The 26,288-nt window shown below is 42.2% G+C and overlaps 3 protein-coding genes across 5 annotated transcripts in view; 2 read left to right on the plus strand and 1 right to left on the minus strand.

Annotated features, from left to right (window-relative positions):
- Nucleotides 1-5: 5 nt before the first annotated feature.
- heatr5b (HEAT repeat containing 5B) lies at nucleotides 6-18,048 on the minus strand. 3 transcript variants are annotated; one of them, XM_068567919.1, is made up of 36 exons: nucleotides 18,001-18,048; nucleotides 17,323-17,549; nucleotides 17,020-17,231; nucleotides 16,335-16,443; nucleotides 15,999-16,148; nucleotides 15,445-15,616; nucleotides 15,181-15,338; nucleotides 14,844-15,093; nucleotides 13,115-13,267; nucleotides 12,488-12,738; nucleotides 12,267-12,378; nucleotides 12,023-12,175; nucleotides 11,832-11,931; nucleotides 11,618-11,727; nucleotides 11,369-11,532; nucleotides 11,102-11,277; nucleotides 10,819-10,924; nucleotides 10,527-10,717; nucleotides 10,083-10,242; nucleotides 9,640-9,829; nucleotides 9,270-9,439; nucleotides 9,033-9,171; nucleotides 8,765-8,944; nucleotides 8,335-8,589; nucleotides 7,295-7,476; nucleotides 7,107-7,175; nucleotides 6,079-6,258; nucleotides 5,757-5,997; nucleotides 5,116-5,352; nucleotides 4,779-4,906; nucleotides 3,604-3,748; nucleotides 3,117-3,389; nucleotides 2,537-2,761; nucleotides 2,279-2,430; nucleotides 1,937-2,150; nucleotides 6-1,273 (listed from the first exon to the last, which is right to left on the minus strand). In XM_068567919.1, the coding sequence occupies exons 2-36, from the start codon at nucleotides 17,446-17,448 to the stop codon at nucleotides 966-968; spliced, it is 6,141 nt and encodes a 2,046-aa protein (XP_068424020.1). In that variant the 5' UTR covers nucleotides 17,449-17,549; nucleotides 18,001-18,048; the 3' UTR covers nucleotides 6-965. The 3 variants fall into 3 exon arrangements, with proteins under 3 accessions (XP_068424020.1, XP_068424019.1, XP_068424018.1); XM_068567918.1 differs by having other exon boundaries at nucleotides 13,115-13,270; XM_068567917.1 differs by having other exon boundaries at nucleotides 13,115-13,270; nucleotides 14,799-15,093.
- Nucleotides 18,049-18,277: 229 nt separating this feature from the next.
- gpatch11 (G patch domain containing 11) lies at nucleotides 18,278-20,758 on the plus strand. Its single transcript, XM_068568314.1, has 8 exons — nucleotides 18,278-18,413; nucleotides 18,644-18,870; nucleotides 18,965-19,006; nucleotides 19,136-19,256; nucleotides 19,363-19,453; nucleotides 19,584-19,736; nucleotides 19,969-20,050; nucleotides 20,134-20,758. The coding sequence occupies exons 1-8, from the start codon at nucleotides 18,364-18,366 to the stop codon at nucleotides 20,187-20,189; spliced, it is 822 nt and encodes a 273-aa protein (XP_068424415.1). The 5' UTR covers nucleotides 18,278-18,363; the 3' UTR covers nucleotides 20,190-20,758.
- Nucleotides 20,759-21,068: 310 nt separating this feature from the next.
- Nucleotides 21,069-26,288, plus strand: part of eif2ak2 (eukaryotic translation initiation factor 2-alpha kinase 2) — a 7,491-nt gene continuing 2,271 nt past the window's right edge. Inside the window, exons 1-16 of the mRNA XM_068568242.1 lie at nucleotides 21,069-21,300; nucleotides 21,865-21,991; nucleotides 22,095-22,249; nucleotides 22,334-22,457; nucleotides 22,562-22,626; nucleotides 22,706-22,748; nucleotides 23,399-23,454; nucleotides 23,540-23,630; nucleotides 23,998-24,029; nucleotides 24,190-24,232; nucleotides 24,327-24,406; nucleotides 24,566-24,685; nucleotides 24,780-24,908; nucleotides 24,996-25,212; nucleotides 25,300-25,443; nucleotides 25,553-25,654. Of these exons, the coding sequence (XP_068424343.1) occupies nucleotides 21,206-21,300; nucleotides 21,865-21,991; nucleotides 22,095-22,249; nucleotides 22,334-22,457; nucleotides 22,562-22,626; nucleotides 22,706-22,748; nucleotides 23,399-23,454; nucleotides 23,540-23,630; nucleotides 23,998-24,029; nucleotides 24,190-24,232; nucleotides 24,327-24,406; nucleotides 24,566-24,685; nucleotides 24,780-24,908; nucleotides 24,996-25,212; nucleotides 25,300-25,443; nucleotides 25,553-25,654 (1,623 nt within the window). The 5' untranslated portion in view covers nucleotides 21,069-21,205. The remainder of the gene's footprint in view (nucleotides 21,301-21,864; nucleotides 21,992-22,094; nucleotides 22,250-22,333; nucleotides 22,458-22,561; nucleotides 22,627-22,705; nucleotides 22,749-23,398; nucleotides 23,455-23,539; nucleotides 23,631-23,997; nucleotides 24,030-24,189; nucleotides 24,233-24,326; nucleotides 24,407-24,565; nucleotides 24,686-24,779; nucleotides 24,909-24,995; nucleotides 25,213-25,299; nucleotides 25,444-25,552; nucleotides 25,655-26,288) is intronic.

Genomic DNA, 26,288 nt, shown 5'->3' on the forward strand with positions numbered 1-26,288 from the left:
GGCTATAATGTGCAACCAATTACACACAGTGAGGTCACAGCAACTTTATTCACATTTCAAAAAAATGAAGGCGGAATGTTACATCGGACCATTTCAATCAATGTGCCAAGTTATGATGTTAGCTCACTTATTCATTTATCTCATATATCAGCAATAAGACTACCATGAATACAAAATCAATAAGCAAAACAATGTATGTATGATATGAACATACTGTACTTTACATGATGTAGTATCTGCCTATTTATCAGCAGACCAATTAACTTTGTTAGAATTACATTGTCCATTCAAATTTAAAAAGCATGACGCATATAATATTCAATGGGCTCCAATAAAATATCCCTCTGTGCTCAGAATAATGATGATCAAAATAAATGCTTACGACATAAAGGAAAAACAAACAAACAAAAAAGAAGAATAAAAACATCCATCAGTGACATTAGCAGACCCTCCGGTCATGTACTAATCCAGCTCCATGTTACAAACATGCATGATTGGAATCAAAAGGACAAAAAAATACCTGCCATGCTCATGGTGATGCAGAATCACATAAAAATGGCACAGTTAGCAAAAAATAGTATAATGTGGATAGTAAGGGCTGATAACCAGACAAAAAGGACACGATCAGGAGAAAAGAGATAAAATGGGTCCCTTTATAAATGTGCATCAAGTCCACAAATGATACATTCACACAATCTAAACGTCCTATGAATTTGAAAGTGAGCTTTTGTTTTTAAAGTGAACATTCAAATGCCTTTAATGATATTTACATAATTTCCTTCTTGACTACCAGAAGAGTTCTCACCCCTCAAAAACAACAATGACATGTTGAATAAATAAATACACTTAAGAAACTATAGCCGATACCAACATGACATAGTGAACTTGGTTGAAAGACGACAAATCAAACCCAAAGAGACAACATTAATTGAGGCTTCAAGAGTGTACAGTTCACTTCGGGGACTTCAGAAGAAGCTCGTCTTCAGTTTGATGGTTGGGGCGGCTTGCACTGCCGGCTGAGCTAGCCGGGCTGCAGCTTTGGCTCTGCTGCTGGCCTGGTTGGCCCGTATGGCAGATTCCAAACGGACTTTAAGCTCAGGTGCTGCACCAATTACTATCTTGAAAGCCGCTGGATAGAGGGGGCCGATCCGCATCAAGTTCTGAAGGGCAAAATCATGCAGTGCTCTGGAGACTTGTGGCGCAGAGGAGATGGCATTTTCATCCAAAAGATAGGAGATAAGAGTTGGTACAAGAAGAGCCAGCAACTGCACCCCTATTAAACAAATAATAAAAGTGAGACATTAAAAAGGATATTCACCAACAGCAAAACTGGGAGAGTTTAACTGCACAGAACACTCAAGGAAGTGAGGCCACAAATAAACAAAATACTTCAATGTAATAAATATTACCAATTAATCTTCCTTTTATTACAGCACCTAATATTGTTAGTTGGCCAAAACAAGACTTCTGAAGACGTTGCCATGCACTTAAAAACTGTGACATTTTAAAGGCCAAAAGATTAATCAATGAATCAAGGAAATAATCTTCAAGTCAATTCGTAATAAAAAAATATTCATTAGTAATGGCCTTAAATATGTCATACACACAATAATTACACCTCAATATAACACAAATACTTTTCTGAAAGTACGCAGTGCAGTTTGATTTACTTGGGAAATATAACTTAGAGGAAGCAGGAATAAGATCATTGGGTAAATAAAATACAAAATGTAGTATTTGAATACACAATATAGAATATGTAAATTCACATAATGTTAGAAATCAATAATTACATTGACTGTAAACCAGAGCAGGGATTCTAAATATAGCATTTCATGTTATATTGCTCTTTGACGGCACACATCCAAAAGGCACTGCACACTTTAATGGGAGAAATACGGCACTATATTGGTCCATTAGGCGGAGGCATACTCACGGTTCTGCTCTTCACCCATGCCGACCAGATTCTCTAGGACCCTGATGCCCTCCTGCACAGCCTGCAGCTCAGCAGCAGTCCCTGGTCGACTGCGCTCCACTGCCTTCAGCTTCTCCACCATGACGGGAGCCAGAGCGTGGATGTACGGAGTAGACAGCGCACGGCTGGAGTGCTGAAACACTGACAACAGCAGCTGGTAACACCGTGCCTGAACCTGCGGCAAAAAGAAATGAAATCACTCAATTAACTGGGCCACACACATCTGGAATACAGCATTTGATCTGGCATCCAGGTTGAGAATCTCATCATCCCTCAGCTGTGTTTGTATACATAGACGCTTACCCAGGGATCACAAGAGTTGAGGGCATTTCGGAAGCGGTCCATGCAGCCTTTCTGCAGGACGGTTACCCCGACAAGTTCATTGCTGGCAGACAGCAGGAAGAGTGTGATTGCCGTCAACATACTGACCTCATCCATGTCAGGCCTGGACTCATCTACAGATATACACAAGCAGGCATGCAAACCGGTCATGAACATGATGTCACACTGTTTCCTTACCCCCTCCGTAGAAGGGCCAAACACCTGTGCGCATTTGCTTGCCTGGCTGCGAGTGTTCGAGTACAGACGCCAGGCTGCTCCTCACAAGGCCGGACCACTGTGTCTGAATGCTCTCCACCCGAGCCAGTGGGGAGGTGATGATGGTCTTGATGCCCTGCAGGGCGGCCGACACAGTCACAGGCACGGCGTTGTCAGCAGTCTTTACTGCAGCTTCCCTCAGTACCCCCGTGATTAGGAAGAGCACGGTGGGAAGGATGGTCATGCTTCCTGTCAAGGTTAAAAGAAAGTGTGAGAAATAGGCATTTCATAGCGAGCGCCACATTGCTATGCTAATAATATTCATACATACGCTTAATCTCCCACAAATGCATGAAGCTTATACCGTATGGGCATTGAAAAGGCAAAAAGAGATCACAGCAGAAAACAGCCTCGTCAGCTTGAGTTTAGGAGTTTAGTTCATTAATAGCATCCACAAACCTCAACGATGCAGGCCAAGCAGGCACATAGTTTTAAATGAAACATCCGAGTTGGAACATAAATTTGCTCTCAATGTGTGTTGTGAGTCTACGGGATCTTTTTCAGATTTTGCGAAGCTGGTGTGAGTGTATGTGTTGTTCCTCACCAGCAGGAGAGCAGAGAGAGGGCAGTTCTGCCAGGATGGATACTGTGTTGGCCACCAGGCGTGCGCTTTCTTCAGGTAGTCGCTGAGGCCTAAGCGGCACATGGCTGGGTGACTCCTTCACGCGCGCATTAAGCTGTGGTAAGTGGCGCACCAGGACGAACACAAGCAGCTCCATGGCAGCAAACACCAGAGACTTGCCGGGTACAAGCTCCCCTGTGTCTCCGCCTTCGCCGAGGCTGAGCTGAGACTCTTTCTCTCCTTCTTCCTCTTTGCCTGAAGAAAAAAAAAACAGAGAGACCTAGATCACTTAACCAGTCACACAATTTGAAACAACTTAACTTTGAATTATTAACAGACTTAAAATGTGTATCAACACTGTTTTGTGCTGTCATCTTTCACAGCACGGTGAGTGTTGCGTTTCCCGAATATAACAGTGTTTTAAATGTAGAGTAAACAAGGCTGAGCCTTTAGACTGTTAGTCCCTGACCCTTGCTGGCTTTCTGTCGCTGCAGATGGTCCTGTGCAGCCCTGATGGTCTCCTGTACCACAGCAATGACCTGAAGCTGTACAGCAGGAGGGTCCCGGGTCAGCAGCAGCCTGTGGAGCACGTTCAACAGCTCCACGGCCAACAGCTACAACAGAAACAACATTTACGGTAATGCCCCTGTAAATGTAACCATTGATGTTCATAATGCTCGACACATCTTGGCTCATTACCAACCAGTACACGTAGTTTTTTTTTTATCAGAGTAATAAATGGTTTCATACAAAGTTTCTTAAAGGTTTTAATCCCAATGAAACATTTGTAAACACTTCAAATAATTAGTTTTTGCCATTCAGAGAACAGAAAATCTTCATCAATATATAAAATAGGATAAAGCGAGACGGAGCTCCCCATCATCACGCACACACAATGGTATGTTGTTCGAGTGTCTGACAGACACAACTTTGTGACTGTGTGGCAGCAGAAGTGAGACACATGCTGTGTCCCAATTTAACAACGCTATGAAGTCGAAAAAGACCTGTCCCAATTCAAAGGCTCCAACAAATGCAGCTGAGAATACAGCATGCTTTTTTTTCTGAATTCGTAGTACAAAATCTGTATATCCTTTGAAGCTCTAAGTATCCCATTATCTATTGTGTGGACAGTTAATTGTTTGATGGCGCATTGGAGCGATCCTGGTCATCTCAAAAAGCCAGTAAATATCACATGGTCCTGCGGTATTCACCACATATTTGCACTCAGGTGGTGATCAGTCAGCCACTGGTAAACATATCACTTTAACTAGAACAATGAAATAAAAGGTGGAAACAATGGAGGCCATGCATACAATCCCCTCTCTCTTATTAAGTCATTTGTAAAAGTTACTATTTCATTTGGGTTTACGCAGTTCTTGAATTTCCGTGAAATTACAACAGGAACACTGCCTTTTTTATTTATTTGCAAATGACAAATAAACACAAATAATGTTTCCCAAAAGATACAAATTTTAGCACACGGCTTGAATATTAATCTATACAATATATATGAAATCAAATGAACATAATGTGTATATCAGAATACATTTACAAAATGGTTTTAATTCAAATTCTAGGAAAGTGATACCGATCTTCTACATCTCTCTCTTCCTGTAATTTCTGCACTAAAACGTGTGTCTTTACCTGGTCCTCTGCGATATGGATTTTAGCACTTGGAGATTCCAGCAGAGTGAATAGGGCGTGCAGGCAGGACATCACATGCTCCATGGGCTCCTCAGGCCGAGGGAAGCAAAGAAACTCTATACTGACACCTGAGAGACAGAACACAGAAATGCACTTAGGATGTGCTCATACTACTCTCATTTTCTATCCAGCTGTTCCCTGTAACTGTCTGCAGATTTGAGGTCGATCTGTGGCTGGGAGATAAACAAAAAGTGTTCAGGATTTATAGATTAACACCTATATTAGGGGTAAAAACTCAGTATATACTATATATACCACACATGCTGCGTCTCTTTACCCAACATAAGATGCATCCTGTCTTTGACCGACTCCTCAAAGGTCTTTGTGGTGGAGGAGGGTGCTTGAAGGATGACAGGAGACCTCGAGAGAGATGAGGGGACTTCTTCTTTCTCTTCCTCAGCTCCGAACCCAGTGCTGCTCAGCCACAGAGCCACAGCATGCAGGACGGGGGCCCACGAATTGCGATAGTGGAGCCTCGCTGTGTCTATAGTCTCTGGAGTATAAAACGCTCCACCTGAACACAGACACACACCAATGGGAAATGACTTTTGGTTTGACCATATTACTTTGAAACGACATTGGAATTGTTTATTCAAATAGATGCACATCAAATGTAGATTCATGTGAAGGCCACCTGAAATATTCATTTCATGCCACTCTTTGGTAAACAAATCACAAATAGTAGTGTGCCTTTACATCTCCAAAAATGTGGAGGAGCATCTTATCCCATCAAAGAGCTATTTGACAGTATGGTGTTTTTGTTGACATTTTATCAGATCCAATGCAAATCACAACGTTTATGGGACCAAAACTAGGGCAAAGAACTCAACGGCTTTAAGTTGGTTAAAGACCCACTTACTACCAGAAACATTGATTGATAGAAATTTGATCTTGGTAGAAGAAGAATCTGTCTTGTACCGTCAGGGGGCAGCTGACTGGAAAACTCAGCAGGCAGAGTGAGCAGAGCGTAGTCTCGCAGCATGGCCAGCCACAGGCGGCTCAGCGAGGGCAGCTCTGGCTGCACCAGAGTGATGAGGCTATCGGGTGGAAGCACGTTGGCGCCCAGATCATCCTCATCCTCGTCGTCGTCTACATTTCGGACTGGTTTGGCAGGCTTAGACTCGGCGTCTTTCTTGATCTTCATTGCCACCACATACACCTGAGAAAGCCAGTGTATAGTCAGCCTTATTAAGTTCATCATCTCTTATATAAAAAGCACGTGACATGTCTTACGTCTCACCTCAGCCCACGCCTTCAGCACGGCCAGTTTCTCCATCGTGGTGGCGCTCTCGCTGTACAGCTGACTGGATGAGCCTTTCCCAGCCTGCACCTTGTCCAGCGACGACACGAGCAGGTTGTGGACTCGCCGGAGGTCATTGAGGTCACTGACTACGCCACTCCCAATCCACGTACTACACACCTGTGGTCACATAGAGGGGTCAAAGTAATACATTATAAAACTAATTGACCATTTCAGCACCCACAGCCCTACAGCTAAAGAGATAAATTAAAAACCTGCATTACATAACAGAGTGTTCAAGGTGGATTAGCCCTCATACTGGAGGCTGTATGACCCCAACCCCAATTAAAAGGGGTTGGGGTGTCACAGAGCAGTTAATAATAAATAGGGCAGACATGTTACAGCTGTACAAGTGGAGCAGACATTATAAGATTACATCATTCTGAGGAGCACCATGAGAGTGTGGCCAAGGGCAGGAGAAGGAGAGCTACAAATTAGTTTGTACTTAGCGAGCCACCTTTTTACTCATTTGAACTACAGTCGCATTTATTTCTCGGTAATGTTACCACCTTATTTTTTTGTTTTCTATGTTGTTCGAAGTTAATCTTTAAAAGATAGAAAAGAGAAACATGAGTTTAAGAACAGTGAAGGTCTAAACCCTAATCCAGAGATACGGATAGAAACGTCAAAGTTTTTAATAATACTGCCAACATGTTTGTTATTTTCCACTCATTCTTCACATCAGCCAAATAAATGGAGCATGAAGGCTGAAAAATGGGACACTACTGGGTTCTGAGGAAACAATGAATCACTGCAGTGGCAATTAACTGCCATTATAGAAGCGCCATCAAATTACAGTGTATTCATATATGTAAGAGCTGCTCATTAGAATTATTGTTACAGTGCAAACAGAGCTGGTTAGGTGCATCACTGCATTTCTGCAGTGCATCTGTCAAACAGGGCAATGAAGTGAAATACCTGTTATAAATGTTACTCTACCTGTTTGTTTACAGCGCAGGGTTTCTTACCTGGCAGGCTTTCGCCGTTATGTCCGAAGGTGTATCAGGTGAGAATGCAGGTCTGAGGGCAGCTCCGACCTAAATGTATACATGATTGGTACAATGTTCACTTTTTCAAATTTTGTTTCACATTTGCTGTGTCCTTATACATTTGGGACTTTTATAGCTCAACGCAATCAGATGTGTTTCGGACTCACATTGGCCTGGTATTGTTCCAGGATAACGTGTCCTGGGAACTCAGGCTCTGGTACGGACGCAAACTTTTTAATGATGTCCTCCAGGGCCTGCAGGCCGGCCATCCTCAGCTGGTTACTGTGGTCTGTGGCCGCCATGAAGGCCATGCGGATGAGGTCAGACAAATGGAGCACCAACGGATCTCCTAGAGGGACAACAAGGATCCAGTGAGGAATAGAAACAAATTTAAAATTATTGTAAGGAACGCAACTTCAGCGAGCAGCCAAATTAATCAATCAGAAAATATATTTTATAACAGATTTATGTCAATATCAACCTTGCTAGTCATTGTTTATGATGTACTTTTGTTATTTTTTGATGATGGGTTGCACGTCAGCAAGATAGTACACATGTTGCCTCCTCCAATGTCCCTGTGTTTGCTTTTTCCTGAGAATTAATTGAAGATTCAATACAGACAGAACAAAACAGTTTTTTGAAGGCTGACTCAAAGAAGCCAGATATTGACCTTGAGGCTGAGATTCAATTGAGTTTTAGCTGAAGTGCAGCTTTTAAGGGATTAGTTGGACACACCAACATGCAGACCAACCATCCACTCAATCTCAGTCACTACATGTGGCTTAGCTGCTTCCAGAGCTGCAAAATCACTCCATTGTGCCATTTACTGTATGGTCTGCCTAATTACAGAGGAGCTTATATAAATACGGACTCTTCTTTGTCACAGAGAAGAAAAGAAATCCCTCCCACTTTTGCTTACTCATCTCTAGCTTTGTTCCATATTTACATAATAGCTCATGAATGGTCTTTATTTAGCAGCTGACACTTGAACTGCTTGAAGGTCACAAAAAGATATATAAACCAAACAACAGTCTGTACAAAAAATATGTTCCGTATGCTCTTTGTAAGCAACAGTTATAATATTGGTATCTAAACTTTAGAAAATCCAATCTGAAGCACAGACACAGATCGCAAGGGGCATAAATTAATCCCAAGTCCTTGAGGTGAACTCTGAGCTACTCTGTTCTGGCAGCGTGGTGAAACGTACCTTTAGGGTTCTTGGCTTGTGCAGAGCGGGCAGCTGCCAGGTCAAAGTGTGCTTTGTCATTCTCACATAGCAGGATGATGCGACACAAACAGTCCGCGGCAAATACCCGCGTCACCCAGCGCGGCGCCACTGAGGGCTTGGACTTGTCATCTTCACCCAGGCCTGTGAACATGGTGTCATCGTCCATCTCGTCTTTTTTCTCGGAGTCTTCTTCCTCATCCTTTTCCACCTCGAATACAACAGGTGCTCCCACATCTGAAAGAGGATATGGACACATTCACAATACAAGGACTTAAAAGAAAAGACAAAAAATATTCAAACTGATATCGGGTTGAAGAATAGACCTGCCTTGATTGCTGTGTAATACTTTTTTCTTTTAACGTTCTCGCCTTCATTTTTAAATGTTAACTTTTTTTTTTTAAAGCTTTACCTGTAGTTGCTGCCAGGACATCCTTGCAGAGTTTCAGCCAATGAGAAAGCTTTTCCACAGCAAGAGACGACAGCATGTGGCCCAGTGTATCATGGATATCAGAGCACAGCTTCCTGTCCGTCTCCCGATCCAGCATGCCAAACAGAACGCCCTCCAGACCAGTTTCAGTGATGTTCAGATCTAAACCAGGGACAGTCAACACAGTAAGAGTCAATGTGTCTCTCGTAGGTAACAGAATGGTCTTGTTTCGTTCTCAGTTTGTACTCACTGACTGTAGCGTGGTCCCCTGCTCTCTTCGCCAGGCTCATGGCATACTCACAAACCTCCGCAGCTTCTCTCTGAGCGAGCTGTCTCAGGCAGGCCACGGCAGCACGACGCAGCAACAGGTGAGAGCTGCATAGGTGCATCTGCAGGGAACCACAGGACAGCAACAAATTATAAATCACGATTTAGACAAACGACAAATACTACAGTCTGGAACTCATGATGTCTCGTGATGTCTTACGCAGAGACAGGGCACCAGGCTAGACAGGTTGACATGGCGTGGAGCGAACATATGCAGCTGCTGCAAACATGAGATGGCAGCTGCCTGCACAAGGGAATCGGAGTGGTCCTGCATTATGGCACAACCAACCAGGCAGGACGAGCGGATGGTGGAGATAGTGGCTCCATTTCCTAGCAAACCCAATGACACAGATTAGATAGAGACAAAAATAATCAGCATTTTTCGCAGCTGTAGGATACACAGTATGTCTTCAAGTCCACTTCTCAAGCTTTTAGTCTGATTACACTGCCACCTGCTGGCCGGGTAAGGGTATATTATGGGAATATTATCAAGCGAGAGTTAGACACACAAGGAGGTTTGTGATTCTTACCCTGTAATTCTGGTCCCACAGTGGTGATGAGAGCTCCTAGGCAGCGGCCCAAACACTGGTGCACCTCTGTGTGAGACGGTGGCACCGTGAGGAGCAGCGTGAGCACCAGGGACAGAGTAGGCTCCACATAGCCTCTGTACATGGGGCCGCTAGAATCCACAATCAGAGCCAGAGAATGCAGAGCCCATGTCTGATAGGGGGAAAAAGACCAATTGATGGGGAATATCTGAATAGTATAATGTATAAAGCACAATTAATATTTTTTTTTAATGTTGCTAAAACATTAAGCGCATTAGAAAGAAGAAAACAAACACATGTTCCTCCAAGTAAACCAAACTATAATAATCCAGTTTAGATGAACAAAACTAATTTAAAAAACAACTCACTGACTTTCCTCTCTCCTTTCAACTTAAAATTCATTCCTCCTGCGTAATTCACTGTACCTGAACCTCATGAGAGGACCCATCTTGGGCCAGAGCCAAAAGGATGCTGACACTGGTCTTTAAGTGCTGGCCTGAGCCAATCCCTCCAACATATCGATGCAGACAGCCGAGAGCCAGTGAATGGCCCGTCCTTGATACTACATCACGAGCAGACTTCAGTCTGGAAATGGAGGAGGAAAAGAGATATGGGTCACATGATTAAAGCAAAGGATAGAGATTCAGATTAAGATAGATTATAAAGACAAAAAAAAGATGGAACTTTCATTTTTTAAAACATTCTTGACTTCGAATTAAATGTGAAAATGAATATTTGTTTTTCTCCGTAACTGATTATCATGGTGGTTTGCTGACCAAGTCTCCCTTGATCTTAACATGGAGAATAATAGAATAGAGAGAGACTTCAGAATGAAGAAAACAGAGTCAATACAGATATAAAATGCGTACTTATCAAAGCTGGTCTGTGCCATTCTGGCGATGAAAGTAGCCTCTCCAACAACCTGAGCCATCCTGCCCAGCGCCTCTCCAGCAGCACAGCGCAGGATGGGGTTGGGATTGTCCAACGCTCCCATTACCAGGGCAAGGGCCGACTTACGCACCTCCTCAGGGCCCAGAGTACTCTTGTTCTCAGCCAGACCCTTCAGTCAGGAGGAGATACATTATTTCTCATTGTAAGTATTACCTGAATAATAAAATATGATATTCTCATATTTGGAGGATATGAACTAAGTTATCTCACCTTGAGGGCACTAAGCACTGCAGTGAAGATGTTCAGTTGGACTGCCTGCTGTCGAACTCCTTTCGCCTGCTTTATGCACTCTGCAAAGTGGTCCAGCATCTGCAGCCTGAATCAGACAAGTCGAGTAGAATATATTACAAACAAGCAGGTCACAAGAGCTTTACAACAAGTCAACATGAACATAAATACATGATAAACCAACGAGAGAAACAACACATTACAAAAAGATGAGATGTGAAAGGTTGACATGCTGCAAACCCGTCCATATGTCTAAACTCCCCACCTGTGTTTGAAGGAGACATGGGGAAAAACCACACCGAACAGAGCCACCGAAGCGTCAATGACGGACACACCCAAAGGGAGAGGCCCTGGGATGGCCTCTCCTACAGGAACACGCAGGTAGATTGAGGAGGGATCGTGCTCCAGAGCGCCGCTACCAGACGCACTGTTGGGCTGCAGCTGTTGAGGAACGATCACACAGTAGAATACGTTTATTCTTATAACATGTAGTCGTACCTAGATTCATCGTGCCATTGATGATTTTACTCACCTGATCCTCTATGCATTTGTGGTCAGTCTCCTGTAGCCATGAGCCCATGAGCACACTGTCGTCATAGTGACAGAGAGAGCGCAGCAAGGAGGTGGTAGTGTTGGCCGAGTTGTCAGTCAAAGTGAACTCTGCCACCAGCTCCCTCAGGAGGGCGTTGAAGCTGCCTGCACAAGACAGAAACTGTTTTAGAAAAAAAACATTCCTCAACCATGAAAATAATAATAATAAATGCAAAAGTGACTGTGTTACCTTCATAGGTTTTGGGAGGCAATAGAGCGAGGATGTCGTACAACCGCAGCCTCACCATCGCTGCACTTGCTTTCAGGTGAGCACCATGGACCTTAATGATGGCAGGCACGCTGAGACAAGCATAAGATATGTCATATAAAAACAGCTGAATTATTGAACTTTGTGTATCCTGAAAAACCTGCAACAAAGATGCAAAAAAATGCATCACACTCACTGAGACATCATGGTCATTGCACATTCAATGGGTGTCATCAGTCTGCGGATCACATCTTCTGTAAGCAGCTCGGGGCAGTGGGCCACAAAGCTACGCATGGCTACAGAAGAAAAAAGGAACAGACGTGTTGGTCAGAATTGTGCCTTCATTCCAGAGCATGTGCAGCTATGCAGGGCGGAGCGTTTCTTCACCACACAGTGCTCCGGCTCGGCCCTCCAGGGTGACCTGCCAGGTGAAAGCGTCTCCTCTGGCCTTTTCTGCCTCCAGCTCCTTCTGGGAGCGAGGAAACACGTTTCGCCACAGCAGCAGCATCTTGGGAAGGTGATAGCGCACGAGGGAGGGACCTGGGCACAAATACAATGTGGTGGCAACGTGAGGGAGACAGTATTGTTGACCAATCGAGGCCAAGAACTAACAGCAGTCTGCAAGGCTCACCCAGAGTCATTAGGGCACCCAGCAGCAGCCATCCAGCCTGTGTCCGCTGCAGAGACAGTCGACTATTCTGAGCAGCTGTCCTCAGGAGGTCTTCGGCAATACTCACTACCATCTACAAGACAAGAACACAGATAACCCTTCAATCTCCATCAGGCAATCAATGAGGCTGGTACAGAAAGCCATTCAGAGCAATGCATGACACAGATTCCCAGGCTACACACCTTGCCCTTGGAGTGGGGGATACCCAGTGGACACTGGTGTACGCCTCCCAGCAGAGCAGCCATCGCAAAGCTGTAGCCGCTCACGGCCTCAGGTGAACTCTTCAGGTTGTTGATTCTCTCTGCACAGCGGTCCAGCAGTGGGGTCAATTGATAGGGCAGTGCCACGGCAACACAGCGCAAGCACCATGCAGCGGCCAAACGTGCCGCCATGCTGGGGTGAAGCAGCACTGAAGTTACAGTTTCAAGGAGTCCTGACAAAAGAGGACATGGAGTTTGTTATGAGGTTGTGGATGAATCCTGTCCAAAGGAATTCCCTTCAGGCGGGAGATTCCAACATATTTTACTTCAAGTGTAAGATTCAACAATTGCATACACAGTGAACCTGTTTGCAGTCAGTAAAATAAGTGATGTAAGATGTGAGCAGCTAATAGTTTGCTTAAAGAAGAGTGAAATGTCTAACTAAAATCAGAGAAGATGCTGGCTGAATTTATACAAATTGGTTTAGCAAGGACATCTACACTCCAGTCAGGAGTATTATCCTCTATAGTATAATCCCAGTTTATCCCACTTTATAGACACTTAAGAGCACCGAAACACATGTTCTATTTCATATTTTGTCTGTCTCACCTATAGAAGGCTCCTGAATGAGCGGTGAGGCTGTAGCGCTCAAGCTCTGAACCAGACTGCCCAGCTCTTTTAGGGCGCACACCATGACATGCTGACTGGCAGAGACATCAGCTGCCCCTCCCTTGTTCTCTCCACTGATGTCATTCACAACTGCTTCTGAAGAACAAGCAGAAGAGACAGAAAAAAAAAGCAAGATTGGGTTTGTCATTATAAAAAGGAAGAACCTAAGATCTAAAATCCTAAAAAACATAGTAACCTGTTACTAATCAATATTGTGTGCAGCATTGACGGATAAGGTGACATGCACTTAATTGCAATTTAGTTTGAGAATTTTCAACAACAAAAAAACACTTTTTGATTAAGATTATTAGAATTCTGACATGTTATATGAAACGCATTGTAATGACATAAATATCTGTCCACATTAGTCCATGTCTTGCTGTCACACATTATGAATTTGCAAAATGTTTCAACTGCAGCACTACAATCCTATATGCCACACAGCACTGAGAATTTTCTTTTTTTTTCAAGAGCAATGCATTAAACAATGATTATAGTTGCATTGAAGAATAAATGTGACAAGAGAAAAACACTCAAACGTCATCTGAAATCAGAAACATCCCTGATTAGAATGTCTAATGGTAATTTATCAAAAACTTAAATCCTCAGTGCTAAAACAGACAACAGTCAAGAAAGATCACACGAAAGGAAAGAAAATAAACGAGTTTCAGAAGAGATTTAAAGCTGCTTCTTGAACTGTGGCAGTCGTGTTATTCCCTACAATGTAGGACAGTGTGGGGACATACAATAGAGGGTCCCACTGCCATCATGTATCCAAATAACAATGTAAAGTTACTTTTAGCGTAGATATTCCACAAATTCTAATTTCAAGAAGTCTCACAGATCCAGCTGGATGGAAAAGCTACAAGCAGCAGGGACAGGAAAGAGCACAGGACCAAATCTCAAACGACACCGACACTCAACATCCTTTTCAAATTCTGCTTAAACACCAATATGAACGAGAGAATGGATGTTTGACATCATTTGACATCAGTTTAAAAGGTTGCAAAGCAAATCAGAGTAAGAATCATCCCTTTTGAACAAGATAAAAGGTGATTTAAAAAATGGTTGATGTGTTGTTATGCAGAAGAAAAGGACAAAAAAAAGGAAGTTTGGAGGAACTGAAATCAATCAAACTTAATGATGGACAAACGTGCGAATTGTATGTCTTGTTGCTGGATGGGGAAATGGCTTGTTCCTATTTAATGTGTTTGTGAATTTAGTGGCACATGCAGTTTTTCTGCTGGTGTAAGCCAGATGTCAACAGTCAGAAAGAGTTAGGTCATGCTCCTTCGTGATTGCAATGCAAAAAGAGAATGGCAAACAGCCATGGAGGCAAGGCAGTAATGCAAGCATGAGTAACTCAAAGGCTGAGCTGGCAATGGATAATGTTACAGACGTTATGATGCTGCTGGTGGTTAAAAATAAAAAGTATAGCAAGAGGAGAGTGATTCAAAAGAGGCAGAGGTGGAAAGCAAGGAAGAATGCAGAAATAGGGAAAGCCATCTCCGCACACAACAAAAAAGAAAAAACATCTCTATATACAAGAGCCAACCATGCAAGATTTGTAAAAACTGAATGAAGGATGATTTAAAAAAAGTGATAATAATGGATGAGTACTTACTCTGTAATGCTCTGAACCGTGATATTTCCCCCCCATCCTCCTTACCCACAGCCCTCATCTGTTTGCTGATGGCTTGGCAGATTTCTTTGCCGGCTGCAATTTGTGCTTTCTCTCCAAGTAAGCCCCCGAGGGTGGCGCGTAGCATAAAGGAAACACAGCGGCGCGAGTACACAGCCTCAACATGTGTCTGCGTGGCCCGTGGATGAGACACTAGGTCCAAAACATGGGACAGGAATGTAGCGAAGTTGCGCTCCAGCCATTGACCACCGAGTGTAGTCACAAGCACAACATAAGCCTGGGAAGATATGAGAAAAGGCCATGTGTCAAGTGGTTGAAACAGAAAATGCAGGCTCAGATTCTTACGTTTGTGGATTCACCTCACCTGTGTGACGCCCACTCGCACCTCCCTGCTGACGGAGCCTCCCCCCTTCAACATCTCTCCTCCGCTCTTCAGGAAGCCGGAGCCACCGCGCAGAAAGCCTGTGGCCATCAGCTCCAGCACCTCCTCCAGGGTGGCCCGCTTCACGTTCTGACGCATCACTGAGGAAAGAAGCGTTGAGCTCATGAAGAACTGAAGAGGTGAGCTAGTCTACTCAACATGAAAGTAGCAGAAAGGTGAACTAAACAAATTAACTCTTTGATCTACCGGCTGCTTGTTTGGGCATCAGGGCAGTGGCCATGACTGTCCCCAGCAGTTTGGCCACGGCTACGCGAACACCGTAGTTCGAGCCTTCCAAGGCCTTGAAACACAAAGTGGCCACGTTCTCCAGTTCTGTGGTCCACATGAATACCGCCTCGTTCTGCAGCTCCAACAGGCACTGATCAGACAAGAAAATATACAGATGGAGTCCCGTTAGTAACGTCTACAATATACACGCGCAGACTGATGATGTATATGAACAACTTTATACATATATTTGAAATATAATTTCCATACAACTTGTACAATATCTAGTTGTAATGTATTCTAACCAGGAAATCGTCTTTTACATTTCAGGCATTGCGAATGTGTCCCAGTTTGTTTCCTGTTGCAGTGTATGTGAATGACATCAGCTGCAAGGAAGTTAACGTGGACCCAAGTGGTTACCTTGCAATGCAATTCAGTTAAAGTGGTCTATATGGTGGAGGTTTGGATGACACCTTTGAGTTTGTAGTCTGTCACTCTTTTTACAGCTCAATTAGAGTTTTTCAGAGACCAACCTTTGCTACGGCACAGCGTACGGCCATGGACCTGTCTGTGAGAAGAGAGCGGGCATTCTTGTAGATGTCTCTGTGACATGAGGCTGCAGCTCCCCCGAGTCCACAGAGCACCTTCTGCAGACTGAGGAGGATCTCTCCTCTGCCTTGGGACTACAAAGTATGGCAAATCAAAAGAGTTGAACAAATGTAATCTGTTTCTGAATAATATATCTATTTGTTATCCATTTGTGTTGCTATATCCCAGTATACACATTGACCTAATACATTCTTGGTATAATTAAAATGGTAAATTGCATTCCAGTTTCCAATATTGTACTCTTAAAAGTCCTGTCCTACCTCAGCACTTTTTAATGCTTTCAAAAGATTGTTAATGGTGTCTGGAAAGGAGCTTCCCAGCATCCGGCCCATCTTCTCATAAAAAGCTCCAACACATGCCACAGCAGCACTGGAAGAAAAGTTACTGAATGCATTAAAATGAAGGAACACATTTACGGTTCACTTTAAACTGATAAACAATACAACGCACTGTTCGATGAGAACTTAAATGCACATATAAAATAAATTATCTCTTGAAATTGATCTGCCATAATCTGCGTTTCTTTTCAAACATTCAAAATGCAAATCTCCTCTTGATAATATTCAGACTGTGCCATGAGTTAGATTTAACCTCAGAGCTCCAAACGTAGTATTATGTATCGTAAAATATTGCAAAACAACACTGATGCAGCTTTAACTACTGTGATTCCATTCCAAGAGACGCATCATAAAATCTGGTCATGTACACTTAATCCCCCCTTTTAAATATGAAATGTCATTCTGCAGATTAACATAGGGCTTAACTGCTAATACTCTTGAAGGTGAGCCACAGTTTCTGCCTGAAACACTGAGAGCAGTAAATATCTTGGATGTTCATGCAAATGTGTATATTATCTAATGTAATATAATCAAGCAGAGTATCTGACTGTATACAAAACAAGTGACTGATGACAATACACAGTGCTGCAATTAAATGGGATCTTACAGTTTTGTTGGCAAGTACGCAGGCGTGTCATCCTTGCTTTTGACGATCTCATTGCATTTATCCAACGTCTGGAAAACAGTGAAGGTGTCCCCGATGCTGTAGAGGATCGCAAGGTTTTTGGCCAGCAGTTTTCTTGTTGGCGGTCCTGGGGCACTGCTGATCAGTCCAGTCAGCTGTTCCACCAGCTTCTTCTGTTTCTCCTTCACATCCACCTGCCATGCAAACGCTCAAGAAGGTCACAAAACTGACGCAAACGAAACCCAACCCAGAAGAACAATGCCAAATTCTGATCTGAAGAGTCACCCTATTCGCCGCCACCAGCACTTTATCCAGGAAGCGGAGCCATTCGAAGATGAAGACAGGCCTCTTTGCTTCAGTTATCTGGGCCAAGGCTTCTTCATTGAGTAGCAGACTGTGAGCCAGCTCCATGGCAAGGACCTTCAACACAGCGCTGCACACCCTCGCCTCTGCAAAGTTATCTTAGGGCCTTGTCAGTAGATTCGTTGTCCAATATCCTCTCTTTCATTCACCTAGACATCATTAAAATGGCAATTCAATGAACTACTACAGATATGTGGACACATGTCGTTCTTGCAATAATGTCATTAGGTTGATGCAAGAGACATAACAGTTGGATATTAAGTAATTACAAAGTCATAGCAGATTTCCACTGCTTTAGACGTTTATAAACCCGTGCGTATGTGCCGTATCAAGTGCAGCAAACTAAACTGTCAGAGCTGTGTGGCGTTAGCACTGAGCTGCTCTATCAACAGCTGCCTGCCTCCAGCTGTTGATAGACCAGCTCGTTAGCATCCTAAGCTAGCTAACGTTAGTTCCTACGAGGGACAAGCGAAACTCCGGCTAACACACTCACCCAAACCAAGTTCTAGATATATATCGTCGTCTTTTTAAAACATTTAGCTGTACAAAAGCATCTTTCAGTGTCAGATGTGTGGAGGCGAATTGTTCATCCTAACCTACCTGTTTTCGATAACCAGGATGCGCAGGATGAATGACGGCGATGACGAGGAGTGTCGGCAGTGTCACATTAAAGTGTGTCCGACTTGAAACCACAACACGTATGTGCAGAGTATATTGCTAAGAATTATTAACTAAAAATGGTTTCGAATTATGTGTATCCCATTTCTCTCAGTTTTCTATATTTATTGGAAATACATATCTTCTTTTAATTAATTGTCAAGAGTGCCAGAACTGTATTTGATACCTTGTAGCTACACGGAATGTATTTTTGACGAACCAAACATTCGCGAAGCAAATATTAAAGCAGACAACCCGAGTATTTATTAAACTCAGTAGCGCTTTTCTACTTTTTCCGCGGTCACAATGTCTGATGAGGAAGAGGACTATATGTCAGATGCATTTCTTAGTAAAATGTAAGCATTGTGTGTGTGTGTGTCATTTGTCCTTATATTAAAACATGAGGTTTGTCGAGATGTGACATTACACTGATGTAGTGTATCGACTTGTGTTGTCAGTCTTATCAAATTAAAGCTAATTCGGATATTTTGAAAGAAGTCTCAGTGCGGGTTTAAACTCATGCTCCCATGGTGGCTGAAACGTTATATTATCCCAATACGTGTTTCTGTGTTCCTCTGTCTGTCAGACAAGATGTGAAGCCGGGTGTGAGCATGGTGAGGCGGGTAAAAGAGGCGATAAAGAAGGAGACTCAGCAAAAGGAGACGAACGTGAAGAACCGTCAGAAGACGTATAAGGAGCAGGAGCAGGAAAGCAGAGAGGCAGCTTTAGAAAATTCTCTTTGCAATGCGAACAAGGGATTCGCACTTCTGCAAAAAATGGGTTACAAAGCTGGTCAAGGCCTCGGGAAGGCGGGTAAGTATTCTTTCTTTTTTTTAATGGAATTATCTTATTTTCATTCTGTTTTGCATTTGTTGCATGTATTTATGTTCATCTGTTTACGCTTCAGGGGCAGGAAGAGTTGATCCAATTCCTCTAAATATCAAAACTGGTGAGCAATACATTTTTATATTTACAGTGTGGTAATTTTTGGGGTATTATTTTGGTATTTGGTAATAACCTGTGCAATCCAACTGGTGGCTTACAGTGTTAATGCACTTTCCTTGGTATGCTAAATCAGACAGAGGTGGCATTGGAATGGAAGGGGTGAAGAAAAGAAAAGCCGAGCAGGAACTTGAACATTATCGTCAGAAAGTGCGGGCCAGACAACAGAATGAGACGAAGTCTCTAGAAGATTTTAGGTGAAGTTTTCAGCTGTCTATAAGATGCATTGTGCTTCAAAACATTCTTCCCCTCCTATAATACAAATGTTGTATAGTCTTTGAGTGTGATACCTTTTCATTCCAGGTCGCGAGTTAGGACAGAGAGAGAAGAGCGAAAGATTGAAGGAGATTTTAGAAGGAGTCAGCGGGCCTGTGAGCAGCTTGACAGTCAGAAGGTTGGAGGAATCAAGGCCATAATAAAGTATCATCATCACAGTGAAAATGCTGTTATTGAAGCCTCTATGTGCTCTAGAATATATACAAATGTGTTAGAAAAAATAACATGTTGTTGAATTGTCTTTTCAGGGCATCACTGTCCCCAGGGAAGACTGGTACTGGCCTAAAGCAGAAACTGATGATGAGGAAGATGATCTCAAGGAGGAAGAAGAGAAGGAGGACGAGGAGGAGGAGGAGGAGGAAGAGAAAGAGAAGGAGGAAGAGGAGATTGTGGAATTAACCGTTAGTCTAATTTTAGATCGCAAATTAACTTTTGTTGTCAAATAAATGTATGTCATAATTTTTACATACGTGTTGGTGTGAAGCATTAACATCAATGTGAAGTATAAGACACAATTGCACATTCTGCCAGTGTAAAATACACAGTTATGATACTGACATAGTGCAATAAATTATTGTTGTTGATAAATCCAGAGTAATATTAATGCATTTGATATGTCCCTTTCTGTTACAGTCCTTTGACAAACTGCAGATTATGACATCCTATCTGAGAGGAGTCCATTTTTACTGCATATGGTGTGGAACCACCTATAATGGTAAGAGTGACAACACCATGCATGTGATTTTATTGTTGTTTTTACTGACTTTGCTTCTACATTATTTATTTTTTTATTGACAGATGAAGAGGACTTGTGCTCCAACTGTCCTGGGGATACAGCAGCAGACCACGATTGAACACGACAAAAAAGGAATATGCTCAGTTGTTCACAGTGAAAAAGCAGTTACATTTTACAGTGAGCTGATCACACTGGCTTTGGAATATGTATTTATCATCCCAGTTGGAATCCTTTGTCCATCTCCGGAAGGTCATAGCTGTGTATGCTGTTTGTAGTGGCCGGTCCTACATTTTTCTTTATATGTAGGAATTATGTGGAAAATTTAGGTAAACTTTTATGTATATATTTTTCAAAAGATTTTTTTTAGACATGTTTCAAAAGCGATTGCCTACCTGTGTTTTCATTAAACATTAAAAGAATTATACATTGTGCACCTCTATTGTTTCATTTAACAAATTACTTAGTATGAATTTAATCACTTTGAGTTTAATTTACTTAACGAAATGTGACAACAGTGTAATCAGATAATATGGTATCTGCCATTTTGCTTTTTTTGTGGATGTAATCCTCAATTGTGAGTTAATATAGGGCTTAAAACTATTGTTATTATTTCAATATCCTTTGGTGTCCCCGTAGTATTTTAATTCCCTACTTTTTTTTCTCACAGCATGTAAACAAAACAGCAAATGCACTATGGATACAATACTTTTTTGCTTGTTTGAATGGTTCCATTAAAGACGTTAGATAACCGTTTCATTTCTTTCATTTGTTTATCTGAAGCGCTACTCACAAGTTTTGTATAATACTAATTAGATGAATGGATATGAAATCTATGCTGGACAAAAAATCAAAAAATTAAAAAAAGAGCATTAACAACTTTAGTCCACAATTCATCCACAGCCTTCACCGCTTAGTTCGTGTCGGCTGATCCAGTTTTGATATTTCCGACAGTACGTGAAGGCGCCATGTTGTGTGACGTTTACGAAGAAAACGAAACTTACTGAGGGTAAGGCTGAACTACAACAGCCCGGTCGTGCGTGGAAGTCGAGTTCAAATGAAAACGAAGACGATGTATCGTTAGGTAATAATCTGAGAGTTAATCTCTGTTGTATTGTGACTGTCGAGTTAGTAATAATGGCCGTGGTTCAACTAAACGAGTATGCGCAGAGAGAGCGCATGGAGCTGAGATATGAAGAGGTTGGATCCGTCGGCCTCGACCACATCAAGACGTGAGTTGAACTCTTTCTCTGGTGCGACATGAGATGTTATGATGAAGGGGTTGAAGAGATGCGGAACTCTAGGAGAACATGTTCTTATTCACTGGGAGGATAGGTAGTATTTCTTATGTTTTTAGATTTTAGTAAAATAAATGAGTGTATTCTATGTGTTGCTTTCGGCCAATCAACGTCCTCAGGTATGTCGTGTATCCTACACTCTGCCCTCTGTTACTGCATTTGAACCACATGCCATTGATGTTAAGCAAAGGTAACAGTGTATACCTCCAATTTTGAGTTTTGATTGGCCTATTAATCCCCCTTCCCTCCTGAAACCATCTCACAAGAAGGCCCTGGCAGATGGCAGAAGCGATCATATGCCGATATGAATGGTTTGAGTTACACCACTTCAAAAAAGATCCCGATAGATGCAGGAGTTGTGAAGCTCAATATTCTTTGAAGGTGCAATGCGTGAGATGATATCAACCTCACCTGCAGATTGTTGTGTTTGTGATGCAACCTCACACAAAATTCTTGTGTTACTTTCCTGTCTAACAAAGTTGTCTGATTTATTCTCAGATTCACAATGAGAGCAGTGTTGAATGGTAAGCCGTATCCTGACGGTGTGGGGAAGAACAAGAAGGAAGCCAAACACGATGCAGCTGCAAAAGCCCTGAGTGTCCTGTTGGAGGAAACAATTGACCGTGTAAGAATATCTTACCTCTTCATTGACTCACTGAAGGTGTGAATTTTAGTATTCCAAAGAATGGAAAACCAAATCACAGCACTATTTAATCTTATCCTGACAGACAGGAAATGCAGCAGAAGCTTCTCCTGCACCGGCTGATCAGACAGTTATCACTCAAGCCAACTACACATGTTGGCTCAATGAATACAGTCACAAGAGAAGGGTGGATATGAAGGCTGTGGAGACAACGAGACTGGGACCCGCCAGTGCTTCTCAGTAAGCCTCTTGAATGCATTATAATGTGTAGCATTTTTTGTCCTGATTTAAAATGTAATTAAATAAAAACGTGTACGATATCAGATGCTGTCGGTTCATAGTTGGTGATAAGGAGTATCCAACGGCCACTGGAAGAACAAAGAAGGACGCTAAGGAGGAAGCAGCCAAGCTTGTATATCAGGAGATATGTGGCAGTAATACGACAGAGGTATGTACACACTAGTTTCTACAGACAGAAGACTGTAGTGTTGTCACAAAAGTCACACTCCTATCAGCGAAACAACATAAAATCATACTTTTCTTTGTTTTGAGGAGAAGTCCAGTGTCTCATCAAGTCAACAAAAAGAAGAATTGAATCGGAAAGTGTCGGACATCTGGTGAGCACAAACAATGGAGCAGTATTGTTTCTGTGTGGTTGTGAAAATGTTCAGTGTCTGACGTGTCTTGGTTTTACAGCGATCAGATGAAGAACTTGAGTGTGATCACCAAAGACAGGAAGGTATCTCATATTTTCTGTTATTTTAATATGATAATGTTTATTTTTGAATAAGTCTCCAAGTAGACTGTAAATTACACCTGTTTGTAGCAGTGCTGTCGCCTCCCTAATGATTCTTACAATACCGTTAAGATGAAACACGGGAGCTGCATGATGTTTTTCTATCCTTTCATTTTACATTCCTTATGTTTCACCAAATTACCAATGAGGTATTTGAACTACTTCTTTATATCACGTTTCCAAAAATATCAGAAGAAATTAGCAATAAACATCAGAGCTAAAAACTGTGACATAACAGCTCATGGTTCCTGCTTGTTTTTGTGACAAAACACTATTTCTGGCAGAGGACTTTTCCAGCTGCACAACAGTTGGAAACAGTGAAGATTTGTTTCTGTAAAGCAAGGGAAAGGCTGATGCATGTCACTGAGGCTGTGTAAAAACCTGAATAACAGCAGATAACTAGCCGAGGTTCGTCTGAACTTCTGAGGTTTAACATAATAAAACATGACAATGGTTCCCCTTAATTAGAAATATCACATTAATGATATTCTACTCATTATTCCAGTAATGCTCCACCACAATGCTCGAGGGGATCAATCACCACAAAACATGGTCCTATGTAACAATGATGAACACTACCTTTGTGCTTTCAGTTGTCTCCTCGGTTGGCTGGTCCTGATGATGGTCTGTCCACGCCCCCAAGGACCCCGTAAGGCACTGACTGAGGAGTATGACATGCGGTAAAGTTTGATGTTTAGCACGTTGTACTAAACCGTCTCATTTTGATCTTTAAGGGAGTCCCACAATGCAAAATCTAAAAGAGTGCAGACGGCTTCAGGTGACTCTGCGGTTTTCTCCGATTCATCAAATCCTCCTCAGGATCAGGTCTGTTAGTTCTTTTGTGATCCTCTAAACATTGTCATGGCTCATGTGTTTGTACTGCTCAGTCTATTGCAGAAGAATAGCTCCTCCATGACTTTACAGTAAAGTCAATTTTTCTTAACGGACCTGTAACTTGAATGACAGAAAGTGACTTAATAATTCCCAGGATGCCTTTTACGCTAACACATGTATTTGGTGAGAGCAAACAAGTAAGTGTAGTATAGTACGACCCAGATAGTGCCAGTAATTGCAGCCAGGTTAGTTCCCAGCACAACATTGCTTATTGTAAAGGTAGACTTATTTGGGACTTTATATAATAGATGCATGCATGCTGAAATATAATTGGTATTTTCTGGTTCCCATTATAAAGATTAAAAGTCCCGACGTGAAGCCCAAAATAAGGTGAGGCATCTGTTGAGACCTGCTGTAAAGCAACAGTACCTGTATGTATGTATGTATGTATGTATGTATGTATGTATGTATGTATGTATGTATGTATGTATGTATGTATGTGTACATTTTTCACTGGGTGGTATGGCTGACTGCAATGTTTATTGTCTAGAATTGCAGCACATTTCCCAAATGCCCACAGAAACAGCAAAGAGGTACAGTAAGGAGCTATTCATCATGCAAGTTAATCTGGTTGCTTTCTGATTCACATTTGGTTCTCTATATCATGACTTCATTTTATTCATTTAGGATGAAATGCCCAATTTCAATGGCAAGAATCCAGGAAGTAGTCCAAGTAAGAAAATAACAGATCGGTCAACGATGTCAAGGTATGGAAAATAAAAACATTGAAGCTCAGTAGTGGCATTTTGTTTTAGCTCTGCTGTGGCCTTTTGTTTGTGAATTAAAATATAATGAATACATTTTCTATTCACACAACTTCATGTATGTATAGTTTGCCTCAACAATAACTTTATAAATCTCAACAGGTTTACATCTGAATTTGACTCTATAGTGAGCCTCGGCCAAGGAACCTTTGGTCGTGTTTTCGTGGCGAGACAAAAACTGCTGGAGAAGTATTTTGCGGTTAAGATTGTCCGTTGCAAAGAGTAAGTCAAATATGATAGATGTTTGATTTTGTTTACTTATTTTCTATATGTGCCAAAAGTTTTATGAACTGAGCCATGTGCTGGTTCTCCTTAGGATCAAAAAAGCTCTACGAGAGGTGATGGCATTATCAGACCTCCATCACAGCAATATTGTCCGATACTACTCATGTTGGCTGGAGGACTCAGGCAACCAATGGGCAGATGACAGTTCCAGCAGTTCACAGTAAGTCCATTCCATCTCTTAAAATCCTTACTGCACTGTAGTTATTTTTATTAAACATAAAGGTATCTTTCTTTCCTACTTTTCTAGGTCAATTAGCAACACATCTGTAAAGTACCTGTATATTCAGATGGAGCTGTGTGACAACAAAACACTGAGAGTGTGGATAGATGAGAAGAACACTCAGAATGTGAAGAAAGCGCTACGAGACTCCAAGAGAAGAGAAGAAAGTCTAACTATTGCTCAGCAAATAGTCAGCGCAGTCGAGTACATTCACTTGAAGATGCTCATCCACAGAGACCTGAAGGTGAGACGAAGTGGATAAAGTCATCATTTATAACGCCGCATCACGTCATGAAGCTACATGCTGTTCTCATTTCTTTCCCGCCGTCAGCCTGCCAACATCCTGTTCGGTCAAGATGGGGAAGTAAAGATCGGAGACTTTGGTCTGGTCACTGAGGAAAATAACGACGATGCTGAGAACCTCTTGGAGAGGACGGTGTACAAAGGAACCCCAAGTTACATGGCGCCAGAGCAAGTGAGACGGGCTCCTCTGGCATTAACTTAAGATTCAATATTGGTTGTTAAAGGAAGATCTGTTGCGCTTAAAGGTCTTTTGTTAATATTGTGCTTTTCTTTTATGACAGAGGAACGGGAGCACTTATGATCGAAAAGTGGACATATTTGCTTTGGGGTTGGTATATTTTGAACTCCTTTGGCACATGTTTATCGGCCCGGAAAAGAAAGCGGTGAGTAGTCCAAAATCGATTCAAGTCAATATTAACTGCTACTAATAAATGCATTTTGCTTTTAGTTTGTCTCTGCCAAGGTCTTGTCTCTGCTTCTGTCCTTTATTCCCTGTGACAAACACTTCATGACAGGTGCCGGGTAGTGGAGGCTTTGTCCGACTTGACCAAGCCTCCACCTCATGTTCTTTGAGATCTTGATTGTCTTTCTGCGAGGTCCTTCCTTCCCCAGCATTATAAGCAGGTGTCCTCTTCTTTACCTCGAAGTTCCTGCAAGACTAACACCTCCCTGGTGCTCACCTGCAACACCCTTAGGACATGAATGTTATTCATGTTTCCTTTTGTTGTGTGTGAATCTTTAGAGGATTTGTAACTAAAGGTGTTTCAAATAAAATAAGCAAGAAAGGACTTGAATCATCCCCTAAAGTTACAACATTGTGTGACCTGTAAGGTCACAGCCCTACTCTGGACAGTTATTTATCCAACAGTTTGTTTCAGAGATAGGTACCAAACTCAGACAACAGATGTCAACTGATCAACCCTCAAATTTCAATCAGCCTTTTTTCACAGCAGACATTTGGACGCTTCATAGCAGGGATGCCATCTGTGGAAAAAGACACACAGTCGATCGATTTTT

The sequence above is a fragment of the Clinocottus analis genome, unplaced genomic scaffold (assembly GCF_023055335.1).
Source record: "Clinocottus analis isolate CAN_PGR_092001 unplaced genomic scaffold, fCliAna1.0.p SCAF_8, whole genome shotgun sequence".
In the NCBI taxonomy this organism is placed as follows: domain Eukaryota; kingdom Metazoa; phylum Chordata; class Actinopteri; order Perciformes; family Cottidae; genus Clinocottus; species Clinocottus analis.

Excerpts from the sequence above, each read along its gene's own strand:
- gpatch11 (XM_068568314.1), top strand. The coding sequence starts at position 18,364 with ATGTCTGATGAGGAAGAGGACTATATGTCAGATGCATTTCTTAGTAAA. Across the intron at positions 18,414-18,643 it reads GATGCATTTCTTAGTAAAAT|ACAAGATGTGAAGCCGGGTG; the intron begins GTAAGCATTGTG and ends TCTGTCTGTCAG. Across the intron at positions 20,051-20,133 it reads GTGTGGAACCACCTATAATG|ATGAAGAGGACTTGTGCTCC; the intron begins GTAAGAGTGACA and ends TTTTATTGACAG.
- heatr5b (XM_068567917.1), bottom strand. The coding sequence starts at position 17,448 with ATGGAGCTGGCTCACAGTCTGCTACTCAATGAAGAAGCCTTGGCCCAG. Across the intron at positions 16,149-16,334 it reads AAGCATTAAAAAGTGCTGAG|TCCCAAGGCAGAGGAGAGAT; the intron begins GTAGGACAGGAC and ends CATACTTTGTAG. Across the intron at positions 10,925-11,101 it reads CATGTCTCCTTCAAACACAG|GCTGCAGATGCTGGACCACT; the intron begins GTGGGGAGTTTA and ends TGTCTGATTCAG.